The sequence below is a fragment of the Oxyura jamaicensis genome, chromosome 23 (genome assembly GCF_011077185.1).
Source record: "Oxyura jamaicensis isolate SHBP4307 breed ruddy duck chromosome 23, BPBGC_Ojam_1.0, whole genome shotgun sequence".
Classification (NCBI taxonomy): Eukaryota; Metazoa; Chordata; class Aves; order Anseriformes; family Anatidae; genus Oxyura; species Oxyura jamaicensis.
In genome coordinates this window covers 6,614,533-6,632,283 of record NC_048915.1, presented here as the reverse complement: position 1 = coordinate 6,632,283, position 17,751 = coordinate 6,614,533, and the positions used below count along the sequence as shown (strand labels likewise).

General features: G+C 44.6%; 1 protein-coding gene across 4 annotated transcripts in view; it reads right to left on the bottom strand.

Annotated features, from left to right (window-relative positions):
* Positions 1-17,208, bottom strand: part of GRHL3 (grainyhead like transcription factor 3) — a 29,184-nt gene extending 11,976 nt beyond the window's left edge. Inside the window, exons 1-7 of one of the 4 annotated variants that reach the window (XM_035345319.1) lie at positions 17,015-17,208; positions 6,616-6,802; positions 5,848-5,909; positions 3,932-4,268; positions 3,557-3,636; positions 1,550-1,703; positions 452-563 (exon numbers count right to left, since the gene is read on the bottom strand). In XM_035345319.1, coding sequence (XP_035201210.1) covers positions 452-563; positions 1,550-1,703; positions 3,557-3,636; positions 3,932-4,268; positions 5,848-5,909; positions 6,616-6,802; positions 17,015-17,031 — 949 coding nt within the window. In that variant the 5' untranslated portion in view covers positions 17,032-17,208. Of the gene's footprint in view, positions 1-451; positions 564-1,549; positions 1,704-3,556; positions 3,637-3,931; positions 4,269-5,847; positions 5,910-6,615; positions 6,803-7,983; positions 8,251-9,044; positions 9,158-17,014 lie in introns of those variants that run through there. The other 3 variants (XM_035345320.1, XM_035345321.1, XM_035345322.1) reach the window with 3 other exon arrangements.
* Between the last annotated feature and the right edge of the window lie 543 nt (positions 17,209-17,751).

Below are 17,751 nucleotides of genomic sequence, written 5' to 3'. Positions count from 1 at the left end.
GCATGGTGCTCAGCAAGATGCTGTGCTGGATGGGCAAAACATCTGTTTGGCCCATCATAACTCACTGTAAACCCTGTATGCTGGCAGTGAAGAAGGACAAGCAGTACCAAAGCCTTTTCTAGCTCAGATTCCTAGACTCTAAGAGGACATAGGTCACATCTGTAAGAGCCAAAATAGTTTAGCAGCTTCTGTTCCTCAGACTGAGGCTCTTCTTGATGTATCTTCAGCTCCTTGCACATGTCCTTGCACTTGGCAAACGCCATCTTACATCCCCAAGAGCTCACCAGACAGAAAGGATCTGAAGCTGGCAGAGCAGCCTGCTCCTCCCTGATTTTCCCAAGGCCAGATTTTTGAGCTGCAACAGTGTTATTGTGTATTGGAAATGCAGTAAACTGGCGCTAGAAGTTATCAACCCCACCCAGCCATCACAATCTGACAGCCATGCTCATACCAACATCAATGACTCTCTGCTTGGCTGTGGGCTGGCGGGAGTGCCAGTGCTTCCAGAACTTGAGCTGCTCCGTCGGTATCTTTTCATTGTCAAAAACAATCATCACAACACTCTGTAACACAGTGAGGATATCCCATATCAGTATACACAGCAGGATAATGCTTGGTGCCCTCGCTGCCCTTTCCATCCAGTGCATCCATGAACTGGCCAAGGGCAGCTTAGTGTCATTGCTAATGTTTTATTGCTGGGGAACCTAAGGCAGACAGGGGAAGGGACTTGACTATGATCATACCGACAGGCAGCCACAGAGCCAAGACCAGAACAAAGGAGCCCTGTATGCCCCCTGCTTGCAGTGCCCATGTATTTCCACCAACTCCAAGGCATACAAGCATTCTGAATTGGGAAATTGTTAGTAATTCTGCAGTAGGTATCAAACTGAGACACTCTAGATCTATTCCTTGACATTCTCAGTTTCAGAAATCCTGCAAGTCTTGAGATGTCCACAGTCTAGCCCCTAGATACCCTTCAGGGTTGGAGGATCATGTTTCTTTGGTGGGAGCTTAAGCTCAGCTTAAGGTGGTGAGTCACTTGGGGGTGACTCTGAAGCCTGGACACACATTCCAGGATCAAGACAGGGCACTTGTTTCCAGTACTGAAGTCTCCATAGAATCATAGAATTGATTGGATTGGAAAGAACCTTAAAATTCATCTAATTCCAACGCCTGTGCCATGGGTAGGGAACCTTCCACTAGATGAGGTTGTTCAAAGTCTCATTCAACCTGGCCACTTTTAGGGATGGAGCATCCACAACTTCTCTGGGCAACCTTCCCACCAGGGACCCCAGCCAACCATCAGCTAGGGAGGCATATTGTGCATCCCTGACCTGACTGAAAGGTTTCAATTGTCAGGTAACATGCAAGCTGTTGCTGTGGATCAGAGGATTAGTTTGCTATAAGTGAATCCATCCCATTCATTACTTTAAGCCAATATGAGCCACAAAGCCATTACTCTTCATGTTCAGGTCTGTTCCCAGGCCAGCACAATTGCTGGATGTCTGATTATAGCATGTGTCAGCAAAATTGTCAGCTTGTCTCTTACCTTCACTTTATTTGAGGACAAGTGTAAACATTTGCTGTCTCCAGCTGTCCGCAGTGTGATGGGGTAGAACTGTCCTTTGTTGAGGTAGGCCATGGGAGAGTCCCCAGATTTTATGTGAATTGCTTTGGGCGACCCCAGAGTGTATTCAAAGTCACTTGTATGGAACAAAGAGAGAATGATGAGTATGATGAATAAGCACACACTGCTGTTTCACTTCAAAAGTAAAACAAATGCAAGTCTCCATCTTTACAGGCAACAGACACCACACACATAGAAGTCTGCCCTACTCCCCATCTCACAGCTGTGGTCAAGTACCTTGCAGCACAGCACATAGTGATCCTCCCAACACCCTGGGGAACAGCACTTATCCAATATCCTCATTTTACCTTTTGTTTTTGTTTATGCTTCAAAAAAAAACATACATTATTGTAACCAGTATTTTTCTGTGGATGGCTACAGAACCACTGCACAGTCAAAAGCCTGGACCAAACTAAACCAAAATAGGTACTTGTGATAAGACTTTTAAAATGTCCTGAACTCAGATTACTGTCTCCAAATTCACACCCACAAGTGGCTGACCCAGGAGGAGCGTGTCCTAATGGGTCCTATAGAAACAGGAGGACCAGCAGGACACTGACATCTGCTTGTTTATCCAGGTGCTTAAAAATGATTTAGAAGCCCAGCTTGTAGAACTCTCAGTCTCATGAACAGTAACTTTAGTCTTTACAGAAAAATACAGAAAAGTAGCAGTAGACAGAGGAAGGCATAACTGTTGACAGGCAAATTTAAAAGAGGAGCCTGATTTTTCCAGAAGACCCACTCTTGGACATTCACCAGCACCTATGAGCATTCAAACCATGATGCTACAGCTCAAGTGTTTCTTCTGTGGGGAACCTGTGCAAGCCATCATTTGTACACAAGCTATCAAACAAACCCTTCAGCTGCCTGGGAGTTGAAGATCATCATATTCCTGTTTAGTCACCAACTCTTTTTCCTGCTCCCGCCTCCCCAGTGATGCCATCTCGGAAGACAGACTTGGCAACTCCTCTTATCTAGAGCCAGGAGAGCCAGAAAACTTCAGTACAGGAATAAACAGCAAACAGAAAGCCTCTCGCTCATGAATGTGAGCTGATGTCTGTGTGAAAATCCCCACGTCTAGCAGCTGAGTCACAGAGCCAGGTGACTCAGGAGGCAAATAAAAAGTGGGAGGTGGAATAGTGCTACCTACTTGGAGATTTCATGTGATATCTAGAGCAGGAAAGTTCTGCGTGAGAGAGGGATGGAAAAGAGGATGAAATCTCTCTCATGTTTTAGGAATGACATGCAGTGGCACCTTCTATAATAAATGTTCACTAACAGTGCTAAACCCTAAGTAAGAACCTATACTTTAGATTAGGAGGAGACTGTTTTTCACCCTTATCAGCTGACATCCTCATTTTCTTTGTCATTTACCCCCATTCCAAGTAGCTTGTAGAAAGATGATGCAGCCAACTGGATCTACACAGGAACCACGCAGTGGTCCTGGAAAGGGGGTTGTAGCACCCAAACAACCCTCACACAGGAGACCTCAGTGCCACATCTTAGCTCTGGCTAAGGTGCTAAGGAGATGTGACCACAGCAGTGAAAACAGTTGGCACTGGATTTACACTGGGTTGGCCAACAGAGTACAATCTGAACCACACTAAAAGCATGAGCTGGCACAAATCCATCTAGTAACTTGAATTTAAGACTGGGTTTGATCCCTTTTCAACAAAATATTTCAATTCCTAATCCCTGCTTCAAATTTCACACACTAAAATTCATAAACTGTTCTGTGTCTAAAAAGTCATGGAAGAGCAACTTGCTTCTAAGACACCAGGGACACACATGCAAAACCATGACATCTCTAAGTTTGCTATGGCCCCTGCCAAGGCTGGTACTGGGATGAGGAAAGGGCTGCAGTCTTTCCCCAGGAAAGATACACAGCCAAGTGCCCTGGAAACCCAGAGATCATGGACTGGCAGTTACCTCTTAACATTGTCCGTAGCGTAACTCTCAGGGCAAGGTGGCTCTGGCTGGGGTTTGAGGATATCACTGAAGAGTAGCGACTGTAGAAAAGTGGAAACATAACAGTCAAAACTAGAATCTTTCATTGCTTTGTCTATTCACCTTCTCCAGTCATTACAACAGAGGCCTCTGAAAAAACACGGAGCCTCATTTCAAAGTCTTATCTTTCTTCTAAAATCAATGTAAACCCCCCAATAATTCAATGCTAATGGCATCAAGCTTGTAATGCAAAAGCAAAGCTCCCACTGACTCCAGCATGAGCAAACCCCAAAGTAGACACAGTGTCACTCAGTACCCCTTGGGCTGCACTGACAGCATGCAACCAACAGCTCTGACCTCCTGGGGATCCTCTTTGAAAGTGCTGTCTGGCTGCCACCTCTGCTGTGTTGGGGCCACAGGGATGGTCTCGAAGAGGGAGTTCAGTGAGCTGTTGTCATATACATCCCCTGGAGGGACCATGTAGGTGTCCGGTGTGGCATCCAGCTTGCTAACACCTGGTGGAAGCATGGCTGGTTTGTGAGGAGTAGGGATGCCTTCAAGATTTAAGCCATTCTTCTTCTGCGGCTCACAATATTCTTGGGTCATAGAAGTGTTTTCAGACAAGAGCTTCATGAGATGGGCTGAGCCATCAAAGGATGCGATCTCTGGGTCGTACTCCATTCCATGACAGTGCCTGGTGGAGAAAGGATCCCATCTCAAGCCATAGAAGAGGGTGGACAACCCCAGTAAGTTGTCACAGCAAGATGCAAATGCCTTGATGCACTGCTGCGAAGCAAACTGCACAGTCTAGCTGCCGGCTGACCTTGAGTCAGCAGCGTACATCTCCCGCTTGATACAGGAGATCTGACAGGCCTGTGGGTGATCTCTACTCACTCACACACCTCCCAGTGCAACCAGAAAGAGCCAGAGGTGCTCAGCAGATAAGGTCTGATCACACAGAATCAGGAAATATTGTTTAGATGTTGTTAGGAGCTGCAGATCCAGAGCCTACATCCATAATTTCTTTATTTAGGCTATTAAACACTCAGAGCAACAGGGAAGATACAGAAGATAACTGCTATGTGGTCTTTTCAGGGCTCATTGACAATGAATTTATTTTATTTTATTTAGAAAGCTGACTTGCACTAATTCACACAACTCCAGGAACTTAGGAGGCAAAACTCCCACAGATCATGAGATGAGTGAAAGGTTGCAATATTAGAAATGAGATGTATGGCTCAAGCTTCAAAGCAGAAGAGACCAAGTATAGAAGCTATCAGGTGATAAAGACATGGACTAAATGCATTCCTGTCACACACACTAACCATCCCTTGGTGCAGCATCCCAAGAACTGGTCCCTTCTGCAGCAGTAACTTTTTGACCCTACTGGCTCTGCAGCCCTCGTTCAGCTGGGAAGAGGTGGTTTATTGCCCCTGTTACTATGCTCAGAAAACAAACCAATTCCCATTATCAACCCTCACACCTCTTGGCAGCATGAGCGTTCCCTAAGGGAAATAAAGCTGAATGAGTAGCTCCCACCCACTCTGAGACCTTCACCTTCAGGTATATGGTAAAATCTATGCAGTTAATAAAAAAAACAGTCCACTGCTATAAATATTGTTCAGAATGCAGTGGCCTTTCAGAGAGGAGAAAACAGCTTAACTCAGCCTACTGAAGAAGAAATGAAGTATCATTTAAGAGGCTTATTCTGTCAAATAGTTAAAAACAGACAACCAGAAAAGGTTGCCTAAGTATACAGCATCCAGGAAGAGGAACTGAACTCATAGTGGTGAATGAGCTATTAATTTCATAGTTAATTATCTGAAAACCTCAAAGGACAAATGGGAGTCACTGGAAGAGAATCCTGGGAGATTAGGAGCAATTGGAACAGAAACCCTTATCAGCCCAGTGAACAGAAGAGAACTTTGTCATTCCCTTCTCAATGCCAATGTTTAATCCGTTTCCCCTTTCCAACTGGAACAAAATGGGAAATAAATTCTTTAAATAAATTCTTTACCTACTGCAAATCGGTGCAACTACTGTGAACGCAGCTAGACAGATCCTCAGTTGTGTAAATGGGTGTAGCTCCATTTATACCTGCTTGGGATTTGGCCTAAAGAATTTTAATATATGTCTCAGGGTTAATAACCTCCACTGTTGTTGGTAATAACACCATGCTTTGATGTTTATTTTATGCAAGCTAAGAGACCCATCATGCATGCAAGCAGCTGCAGGAGAATTAGACTGCTATAGAGAGCAAAAATGAAGCTAACCTCTTTCCTAGTTCATTGCGTCCCATCATACCAGACGGAAGAATCCTCTTCTCCTTTGGGACCTAGAACAAGGCAGAACAAAGAGTTTGTTTATTGTTAGATTTTATTCATGGAAAGCAGAGGCAAAATTAGCCTTGTCTGTGTGGCAATTGAAGTCTCATAGATAAAACACTGCGTGAATAATAAACACTTGGCGAGGACACAGGAGACCTGGGCTCTCCTGCTGGTTCTGCCACAGACTCCCCAGGTAACCTTAGGCAAGCCACACCATTTTGTTCTGGGAATGACTTTTGAAAGCAACCAGCTGAATAGGAACATCAGTCTTATTGGTTTCAATTAGGCCTAAATCCTACCCATGTTTCACTAAGCCCCATCCTGCAGCAGCACTGGAAAAAATAAAGCTTCTAGGGTCTGCAAAGCACATTGCTGTTTTAATTTCATCTCTCTCAAAGCATCCCTGTTTCTTACAAGAAAGCTGCTGTGTAAAAAGAACACCAGCCTGAGACGCAAGACACCCAGTTTCAGTTTTCCACCCTGTTCTCATTTCATTCTACAGTATGAGGCTCTTTCATGCCTCAGTTTTCCATCTGTGCACCGGGGATAACAGTGGCACTCTATGCCTGTGGGCGTTATACAGGGATCACTGTATGAACAACAAAGACAGTTCAAGAGGTGGGTACTGTCCTAAGGTGGCTCAGCATGTTTTACCTTCACACTTGTCCTCTGGGACAGACAACCCCAAGACACCCAGCCCCATTAGGAACATACCATGTAGTAGTCATAGAGGAGGCTCAGGGCAGCCACGCTGTCATCATCTCCATTCACCCTCATCATTGCCTTGGTGGCTGCAGTCAGGGGGTTCTCCAGGTAGGTTTTCCAGGCTTCATCTTCATTGGTGTAGGAGAACTTCTGGAAGTTCATGGTGTCATTCTTCATCAGGCGCACAGATCTAAAACTAAGCCAGACAAAGGAAGCAAGGGATGAAGAATACTAATTTTCCACAGAAATTTCCATGCCACCCAGCTGAACACATGAAGGGCTTCCCAAAGGCACTGCTGGAATGGAGAAGGGCTGCTTTCCTGGTGCTTAACTCCCAGCCTCTTTGGGGTTCCTAATCCTGCCTATAGCTATGTACAAAAATAGGCCAGAGTGGGGCTGCACAGAGGCAGATGTACTTCTGCATCCCTCCTCTTGCCCCAAGGATGCAAAACATCACGTCAACATCTGTGACTGCTCCCCCCATACACACATGTACTGGCCAGCCAGAGCATGTGCTGTCAGGGTGGGATGTTGGTCAGTAACCTGGATGCAATGTGACCAAGAAACTTTGTAAAATTATTCTGTGAACTTTGAGCTAAAGGACAGTGCTGGCCACAAAATATCACTCAGCATTCAGAGAAATTGACCTACCCAGAAGAAACCAAAACTTATTTTTCTTTGCTGTTTATGGATTTAAAATTTAGCTCCATTCTAAGTTTTTGTTTGTTTGTTTTGTTTTGAATCATTAGTAAATGATTTCACTTTGAGGGAAGTAGACAGGCAAATCACAACACCCTCTCTTCCAACTTAAAATACATGACAGAGGTGAGGCTCATGGGACTACTTGTGCTGAGAAGCAACATACAAACAAATGTCCTACCTCTTCTCTTTTCTGGCACTTTCTCTGGGTCTTTCCATCTTATGTTAATAAAATGTCAGGTACATAATTACCCAAATATTGGTCATCTTTCTCTTTCCTCCAGCAAATCCTACTAGCAGGCAGCACAGAAGTGCTGCAGGTTCACCCCACTTAGGAGAGGCTGAATCAGGGCTGTGCTCCTGTCACGTCCATCAGCCATGTGTACACGGTGTCACCACCACAGCTCATTGCACTCACCATAAGAAAACAAACAAGCTTTGCAGTCAGAAATGACTTCTTCATCAAATGGAAACTTTCAGGAATGGCAAACAGTATTTCTGTTAGTGGAAGAGGCTTAGAAAAATAAGAAGATGCCTTTAAATCTTCAAAGTTGCCAAGAGCAGAACATTTTCAATTGCTAAATTTTCTACAGGAAGGCAAAGAAAACGCACAGGAATTCAGGTAATGAGTGCTGCACTTCAGTGTCATTTTTATAAGGAATAAGATGTTTCCATTACCTTACTCTCCATACATTTGTAATGAGGCCTGGGCTTGAATTTTAAGTGAACTTGGAGAACAATAATTTATCTTGAAAGGAATTTGGCATCTCTGAAACTCACAATTATTGCCAACCAGGATAGACACTGCCAGCCCATTTAGTGTGAGCCGACAGGGTGAAGAGCCAGGTCCTCGGCAGGTGCTCTTGGGCTGGAAACCGGAGGGGTGCAGACATGACAGACACTCGTCCATCCTCCCTGACAGTCCAGCTAAGGCAGCCTGGCTCCTGTACACTCACTCCTGCAGGCATACCCATAAAAGCCAAGCAGGGGCAGTTTTGGTGGTGCTCGAGTGCTCTCCTTGGTCAAGCACTGTGGCAGCCCTGCAGTGGTACACAGCGTCTCCCAGTGCAGCACATATAAGGCTGCCAACAGCTGCCTCTGCTGCCCTTGTCACCATTTTATTAAGCTATATGCTGCTTCTGCACAGAGTCCCTCCACATACAAGCCATGCAGCAGAAGCCAGTAAGGGCTCTGCCAGTGGTACAGGGCACCCCATTCCCACTGGTTTCAACACTCACTGGAGGCAGGGGCCTGCGCTCAGGCTGGCAGAGAGAACAGCAGCTTCCCAGTAGCAGGTCTGTCCTCTGCCAGCTCCCATCGTGCTCCAGAATAACAGAGATGCTGAGCTCGCTCCTCTTCTCCCTCACACACCGTGATGATGCGCTAGCACCAGTTTCACCTCATGCATGAAACTTCACCAGGTGTTTTGCGAGTTTCGTTGTCTTTAGCATTTCTCACGCAGCCCTCCCTCCCCTTCAGTGCCTCTGCTGTCTCCAAGGCGAGCAATCGGCATGACTCAGATTTCACTGCTGTCGACTTGGCGATGGGCTGTTCAGTCCTGTCTGGACAGGAATCCTCACCCATTCTCAATCCAATCTTCTCAAGGAAGAATAGGCAGCAACAGAGCTTGCTCTCAGGGTGAGACTACACTCCTATCACTTGTAATCAACATAGATAAACGCACCATGGTAGGATGTAGCAACAAAGCATTCAGGAGCTTAAAAAAGCACAGGTATTACCAAGAAAAATGATTTGGAGCTTTCTTCTCCCTCACCTAAGCTCTCAACCAAGGCACTCCTTGTTCTGCAACTCCATGCTGCCTCCCTGCTTTGTCCGTCCGGCGTGGCACAACCACCATAAGCATGAGCTGCTGCTGCTTTAGGATTTTATCACCCGGTCTACACTTTGGAGGCAGAGGAAGATGGGTGTCGGAGCTCAGGATCACAACCACTCGCAGCTGTGTCCATCTTATGAAGAATACAAGTTTGAAAGGTGCCCTAGGATCCTACATCTTATTTCCACATGTGACTTCTGGCTTTGCTGTGTTGCCGTGGCTTGCAGACGTTGATACTTTATCCCTGCCCACCTCATGCCTTTGCTAGGAGAAATTGCCCCTGTAGCAGACGTGGCACAACAGAAAACCCACCCTACCTGAAACCTGTTAAATTAAAGTAAAGGCACTTTCCTAAAGCCCCAATGCATGCACTAAACTGGAGGAGACCTAAAATGTGGGCACGTTGCCTTATGCTACTCCCATTACAGAAGCAGCAAACTCCAGCAAAAAGAAGGGACTGGAAAAGCCCCTGAAAGCCAAGGGGCCAACAGCCCAGCCAACACAGACATGCTCTGGCAACTACATCGGTCCCAGTGAGCTTGCACTGATACACCTAGCTGGGGACCTGGACCAAGCTGACATTATGGGCATCCCATTTATTCCATTTTGTTTCCTTCATATGAGTTCATATGATACCTAATAGTCACTGAAATTAATTTGTGTAGAGCCAACTATTGTCTCAGATAGAACCCTGCAGCTGGGGCAGTTCTGCAGATGAGCCCCAACACAGACTCCATCCCACCTTACTTTTCCAGAGCAGACTGCTCTGACCCTATTCCAAAGGGTCAACAGGGCTAGCCAGTACCTGAAGAGGGTGATGTGAGGAGATCAGCAGATATGATGGCACATTTAGAGGCACCTTTTTGACATTAGATGCACTTCAGTTTATGCAGCTATAGCATACCATCATGTCAGTTTGCTTCTATACCCTACCTCCAACTCAGCATTAGCAATCTCTGTGAAGTAGAGATACAGGAAAGATCTGAATCCAAATCCAGATCCAAACACATGTGAACTTTACTTTCATCACTCCCTGCAATGCTTCTTCCATGTGGTTACACCATGTTTGTTCTCTGCAAACTGTCTGCTCTGTTTGGCAAAACAAACGTTCCTTTGACAGGCAGTTCCCTTGGTACAGCAGCACAGACAAAGCACGGATCGGCTGGTGAAACACAAACACATGGGCCCAGCGGCCTCCCTTCTTGTGTGCACAGACTCCCCTCTGGGGCCTCGGGGTCATGTGCAAAGCAGGGCATGATTTTGGGAAGGGAGCAGTCTATTTGTTTCTAAACAGTTTAGAATTTGACACAAGGTGATACCAGCCTCCTTTCTCCACTCCATCCTGCCCAGTCCATGTTTCCCCAATTTATCTGTCAAGTCTACCATAACAGTGGCCTCCTGATTATGAATAAACACTCAAGGTTATGCTGAAACTGGAGAATATGCCCAAAGGGTCCAGGTGGGGAGATCAGCCAAGCAGGAAAGAAACACTTGTATTCCTTTTGCCTTTTGTTATGTTTCAGTGGGTGGTTTTGCTGGCCTTTAAGCTTTGTGTTGCTTGTCTTTGTTCTCTCCCCATAACTGATTAGGTTGCAACCTAAATATTGGCCATGCCAGATGCTGATGGCTACAGGGAAACATCAAGTTGTCAAAGCAACCAGGAATCCATGGTAACCAGCAGCAGGAATTCCAAGCTGCAGAACAGAGACCCTGGCCCACAGGACTTCAGAGATATCCCAGGCCACGCACACGCACACAGGGGCTATTATTAGCCCTGGTTTTGTGCATTGCATTCACCTCCCTAATGAGATAACCCTAATGCTCCCCAAGAGTCTCTCATCAGTAGATCCCTACTACACCTAGGAGAGCAGGACAAAAGCAGCAGCATTTACCTTGCCTGCTTTCTCAGGTCAGAGATGTTATCCTGTAAATCAGGCTCACTTGCAAAGGAAGAACAACATCCCATAGAATAGCCTAGTTTCAAAATCCAAACTTCTGAGTTATATTCTGATTTTTACTATCTTCACAAAATGCAGCCGTACAACTATCTGCATGTGTACTGTCACAGTCAGGCAAAAATCCAGAGAGAGACAGAGACAGGAAAGAAAAACAGAGAAAGAAACACAGAGACTAATGATGAAAAATGTCACCTAGATGCCAAGTACAGTACAGTGTCAATTCACAGGTGTGAAAGGCCTAGCAGACCTCAAATCTCAGGAAACTCACTGGCAACTCTCACTGGCAACTGGGTGAAAATTTGCCCTGGGCCACTGGATTTCTTCAGAGGTATTTCACCTGCACGATCAGCCTTGGGGCAGTGCAGCAATGAGCCTGGCACCACAGCCAGATGTCTCCTAGCCATCCCTCGGCTCTGTTTCACCCACAGACAGTGGGACAGAGGGAAGGTGCTGTGTCCTGTGGGCAGACACCAGAGGCCAAGAGCCCTGTCCGGCTCTGGGATGCAGCCCCCTCCCCAGCTTGTCCGTGGAGCCAAAGCCACTTGGAACGGTTTGCAGCCTGAGCCCACAGACAAACCTTCAAGGGGCCGGTATGCCTGAGTGACTTTCAGGGAACAAACCATAAGCCCTAGATCCAAGCTCAGAGTTCTTCCATTTTTCACCAGCCTAACTCCATGCTTTTGGAGCTATTTATTATCACAGGAGGAGAACAGAGGAACAGGAATTGACATTAAAAATGACTTGTTCAAGGATGCTCGGTGAAGGTGAAGGAACAGAACTAGACCTGAATCTCTGCTATAAACCTCACAAGCACTGGACTGGTTCCTGCCCTGCTAGCCTGAACGAGCCTGAACACTGACGATTCAGTGTTGAATGATGCTGGGGGGACACCAGCTGGTATTGTTTTACCTGATAACATCATCCTTGAGCTATCCACCCACACAATCATATTTCACCAATGATTCGTGTTTTAGTGCCTTTCCTGCCTAACATAACAAATTACAGCACAGAATCAGTTTGCAGTTCAGGAATTGCAACTACTTTTTTTCAGAAGCTGCTTTGTGATGTCAGATGCATCAGTTTTGAGGCGCCCGAGTTTCAGGGTGATCTGCCTTCAAAGGGAGAACACAACAAACAGGCCCTGAACAAGTGCCTCCGAGTGAACATCTGCTGTCACCTGGCATGTCTGAAATACTGCTCTAAACTTCTACTCTCTTATTTTCCCTGTAGACAGATAAGGAGGCACCTTGTGTGTACATGTATTCATGAACACAAACCTTCCCCTCCACCAACACCTAACACACATGCACACACTGTATTGAAGCTCCCAGTCCTTACCAACGCTGTGAGAAGGCTTACACATGACAAGAAGGGCTTCATAAATTGGAGAATTAGGTGCTTCCAGTTATTGCTTTTGTTTTCAGTGCTTACGGATTTCCTTAAACAACCAAAAACCTAGCTATTGGCTATTTTACTTTTTAATTCTCATCTGTTCACCTCACTCCAAGAGACAGGACTTTTAAGAAATAATAAATAAATACAAATCACAGCTTTACAAGACTTGGATGAAAAAAAAAAAAAAAATGGTAGCAATAAAGTAACATGCAAATTTTTGAGACAAAGTTAGTTTTCTCCTGCTCTACAGGTAATCAGGTTTTAATGTAGTAAACAATTATGGGTTAATTGTACTGTAGCAGGACCTAGGGTCCCTGACAGAGAACAGAGCCCAGTTTTACTCAAGCTTCTGTACTTCCCTCATCACATCCTCTCAGAGGATCCTGCAGTTACACACTAAATAATGGGGCTGTCTTCTGGAGTTACATTTTCCTGTCTGATGCTCAACACTCACTTCAGAATGCAGTAAGATCAGAGGCTAATATTAAGCTCACCAAAAATTTGCTATTTCAGAGTTACATGTTGAGTCTCAGGCCTCCTACATGTTCTGAGAGCCAACAAAACAGTTCAGTCCACCCATTTTAGGCTAGGGTGTGCTGGTCTCTTCCTGCTGACTGCAAACTCAGTCAGCTAACAGACTTGGCACCTGAACTGCAGCTGGCTGAATGTGGGTGAGATGAGTTCTCCAGTGAGTTGCCCAAGAGGATACAGGAAGTGTGTGTCAGGGCAGGAGAAGTGCCACAAACTTCACCTGATGCACCTCACTCCCCTGCTCACTAGAATCTCCTTCCCCGATGTCTGGCAGCAGATGTACCTTCTTCAGCTGCACTGTGGTCTATCTGCAGACCTGGCGAGAGGCAGCCCAGGTCGGCTCTCTCTGTTTGCTTTTCCCTTTCTTACCATCCTGGAGGGACTTTTCAGGCTGGCCAGTTCTCACTCAGATGGCAAGATCTCCTGTAATGTGTTTGGCCACAAGAGTATCCTCTGAACATATGTCCCCAAGGCCAAACCTTTCACTTTGCTATTTAATCAAAAAACTTCATGATGTGTTTTGCACAATGTTTTTGCCAAACAAGGATGATTCATTCCATTCTAGGTATAAGCCCATTAAACAATGCATTTCTTGAAAGCAAGCGTCACAGCTCGGATGCTTGGCAAAGACAGAATAAAGAGAAGAAACAAAAACTGGCTGGCACCTGGGAGCCAAGTATCTTGCTAAATGACCCCTGCCCCTTTCCTCTGAATACTTCTGCTTATGAACACTTTGGGGACAAGGACCACTTTGGAATCAGATGTTTCACGGTGTCTAACACCCTGCTACTCTCACCCATAACCACAGCCACCAGCCAGAAAAACGTAACACCTAGAGGAATAACAACAAACAAGCCATCACATTTTCTTATCTTCTGAGCCTTTGAAACTTGGGTATTAGCAACAGAGTTTCAGCCAGAACATAATCAGATGTTAACTCAGTTCTTGGTTAATGGACTTTTTGGCTGTTGCCTTCACCATCCTTGAACACACTACAGAAAGATCCAAGGCACAGATCAGGAGTGGTCTCTGCCAGTCAGCTGAACCAAAGTGCTTGCAGGTGCAAGGTCCGTGTAAGTGCATTTCCGGAAAAACACCTTGCACTGATCAACAACTCGAACGCCAGACTGGACAAGTGGGAGCAGATCCCCATCACTGTAACTGTCTTTGTTCTACAAATTTCATTGCAATTATACTGGTGTACCAATCAATTGAAAATGTGACCCAAAGCATCAAAGCAGAGATACTATGTAAATGTTGATTTATCTCTGCTTTGAGTCTAGAGTTTATTCAGAAGGCTTTTACTTCTTTGTTTTGAATTGCATAGCAGCTATTTGGTTGTTGTTTCTTTAATTTACAGATCTCTCTTTCTCTTTATATAATTAAAGAAAGAAAGAAAGAAAGAAAGAAAGAAAGAAAGAAAGAAAGAAAGAGAAAAAACACATCTCCCTTGAAAGTGTATATTGCTTCAGCACGGTTATCCCTTGTGTGCTTTACTGCCAGGATTTTATAAAAGGTCTTTAACTTTTCATTCACCAGGAGCATAACTCAACTTTTAATAACACACCTTATGCATGACAAAAATTTGCTTCTGGCAATCATGGTTTCGACCACAAAACCACAACTGGGAGTAACTCCTGGTTAACTCCTTCAAGCCCACGCATTGCAGCATTAGACATAAGTTCAATATAGAAGACTATGGAAATTATCAGTTAGAATATTTTATAATAGGCAAAACATCTCGTTCTCTCATGCCATTATAGTCTCTTCCCAGTCCTTTCTGTGAAATTAAAGTTGCAAAGAGAGAGATGAGAGATGGTTCTCCCTGTCATTTTGGGTGACAGCACTAGTCCACAGGGATACCACAGGTACCTGACAGATGGCTACATCTGGGCACATGCACAGCTCAGCTTGTTGTGGGGGCAGCATAAAAGAGCCTCATCTCTGTGAGATGGACAGACAGGCACTTCTGCCCTTATCAGATCCTCTGAAACTGTCCCTAGAGCCCTTTCCTTCCACTGGTGTACACAAAGCTGCCCCTGTATGACTTTGGCCCAAGTATTGTCCAGAGGTGTACAACAACTGCGCCAGCCCAATGGCCCAGCAGCTCTTTACAGCACTCGTCTTCCCCCTGATGCTTCCTGCCCACCGAGGCACAGCATCCAAAAGCGGCCCAAATTTGGCGGCTGGGACTTTGGCACTGTGAGGCTCCCTGCTCCCTTTTCTCCTGCTGCTGCTCCCCAGTCAGCAGAGCTTTGCAGTGAGGCCCTCCAGGACCTTTGTGCTCCCAATTCCTTTCTGGGAGAGCTCGTACATACCTGCCCCACAGTACAGCACCAGCACACACTGTCTGAAGGGCCCACCTGTCTGCAGGGCCCAGACAAATTTTCCCCATCTGTGGACTAGTGAACTAAAGTGGGGTTTTCAGAGATCTCTGAATGTGTCTGCGGGCTCAATCTCGAATAACATTGCAGAGCCTTTTACCTATGGACTTAACCAAAGCTCCAGGCAGATCTGTGCTAAGGATTGCAAGCAGATAGCAACCTCTGCATCTTTATCAGTCTCTGGCACTGAGATCTGAATCACAAAAGGGATGCTACTCCCATCAGTTCCCCCTTTCCCATGTGAAAGGCACAGGGGTTAAAAGTCCGTTAGAAAGAGAAGAGTCAAGCAACCATGTAATTCATCAGGTAACATAATGCCCCAGTCCGTAATTAGTAATACATCAGTCTAATTCTGCAATGCTCTGTGTACACACAGAAACACTCTTCAGCATTTTGAGAGTAAACCACATGGCCTGACTCTAAGTTTAAAAAACACCAACTATAAATTACCCAAAGAGTTCAAAGGTGAAAATTTAAGTCACTGATTCTTAATCGATCCAAGCATATAGATCCCAGTATTTACATAAAATAATAATCAGTGCTACACCTTTTCAGGGCTCTCAGTTATTAAGAGATTAGCTGTCACAACACCTCCGTCAGGCTTGTAAACACATACAGATATGTGCTTTTCTTTCAAAATAAACCTTCTGAAGCACTGTATCTGTACCCAGATATACCCATATCTGTATGTATATTTTTAATACATTTTATTATGAAATACATCAAGAAATGTCTTAATACAGGGCTACATTTCTAGATAGCTTTCTAAGACTAGATTGACATCAGCATTCACTAATTTTCTATATCATAGTTCAATATACCACCAGCCTTTAGCACATCATGTCATCCTATTACGACATTCCTTTGCTTTTATTCCAGAGGTGCAAGGCATGATAGGCAAATGCATAACCATCGGTATCTAAAGTCCAAAATATTTTGGAGGTCCCAAGAGGGAAGAGTTATACAGGATCAACAAAATGTTAAATGCTTTTCCTTGATTTCAAAATAAATAAATAAATAAATAAAAATGAATATAATCAGTTACAGTTTGTAACAATTCTACCTATTATTTGATAGAATAATGTGAATTCATTTACTTTAACATACTTCCCTCTCTTATGCCCTTACCTCCCCCCAAAAAAAACAAAACAAAACAAAACACTAGAAATTCATCCAAAACTGGTAAATACTTTGGAAGGTATTTTCTACAAAAAACAACAACATAGGATCACTGTAGCATATGTTAGATTTTGTTGGACTGAGGCAGAACTGAGTTGCCTCTAGACAAAAACCAAATGTGTCAAGTTTTAGTCTGGGAAAAATAAAAAATAAAAACAGGATCATGATTTTTTTTTAAAAAAAAAAAAACTCTCTTAAATAATAACAATCTGAAGCAATTTCTCTTAAGAGCAGCAACAGGTTAGTGAGGAAGAGAAAGCCTGAAAAAAGTTTCCATCCATTTTTATACTTCCATTTGCAAAGAGCTGGACAGACAGATTAACCGAAGGAGTCCAATTCATTCAGACCTAAAGTCCTTAACCAAGCCTGAGAAAAAGCACTCAGCCTACACACAGGGGGACCAGGTAAATAAAACAACCTCTACTTACTCAAGTTCGTTAGACATATTTCCCCACGTTTCCAGATCTTTGCAGATGGTAAATTCTGATGACTTCTCTCTGCTAGTACCTGCTAAATACAGACATTGTCTGTGAAGCACAGTGTTTGATTTATGTTGAGGTTTCGCGTGCAGGTATTTTGCTGACAGGTAGGCTGGCAGCGCAGTGCGGATTGGCTGCAGGCACAGGTGCCGTGGGACAGGTACACCTAGACAGGTGCAGCCCGTAACCCTCTGCGTGCCGGTCCACAAGGCTGGAGGAGGGCGGGGAAGGAGGGAAAAGCCCCCAAGGGAAAGAAGATGTGATAAAGAAAGGAGTGGATTCAGTTATTCACCTCTGTGATAATTAGTTTCAGTTTGGTGGACATGTTCCATGTGCTGCAGTGCCAAAGAGCTGTTATTTTTAGGAATCTGGGGGCTGATTTGTCCTTTGCTGTTTCTTTATATATAAATATAGAGACAAAAATGCATACATATATATACAGGAATAAATTAAGGAAGAAGAAAAGCCTCTTTGTTTCCTCTCATTCCTAAAGGGTAATTGTACCTACAGACTAAACTTCTCTTTGCTTTTCTCACCTTCTCTTAGCAACTCACTCCAAGAAGTCTATGGAGGTTTGTGTTTTTTTTTCCCTTAAAAAACAATTTTAAGAAAACAGACTGCCAAGACATGCAGGGAAGCCACTGACTCAGGGGATCTTTTCCATTACAGTGGATATGTACAGAGCA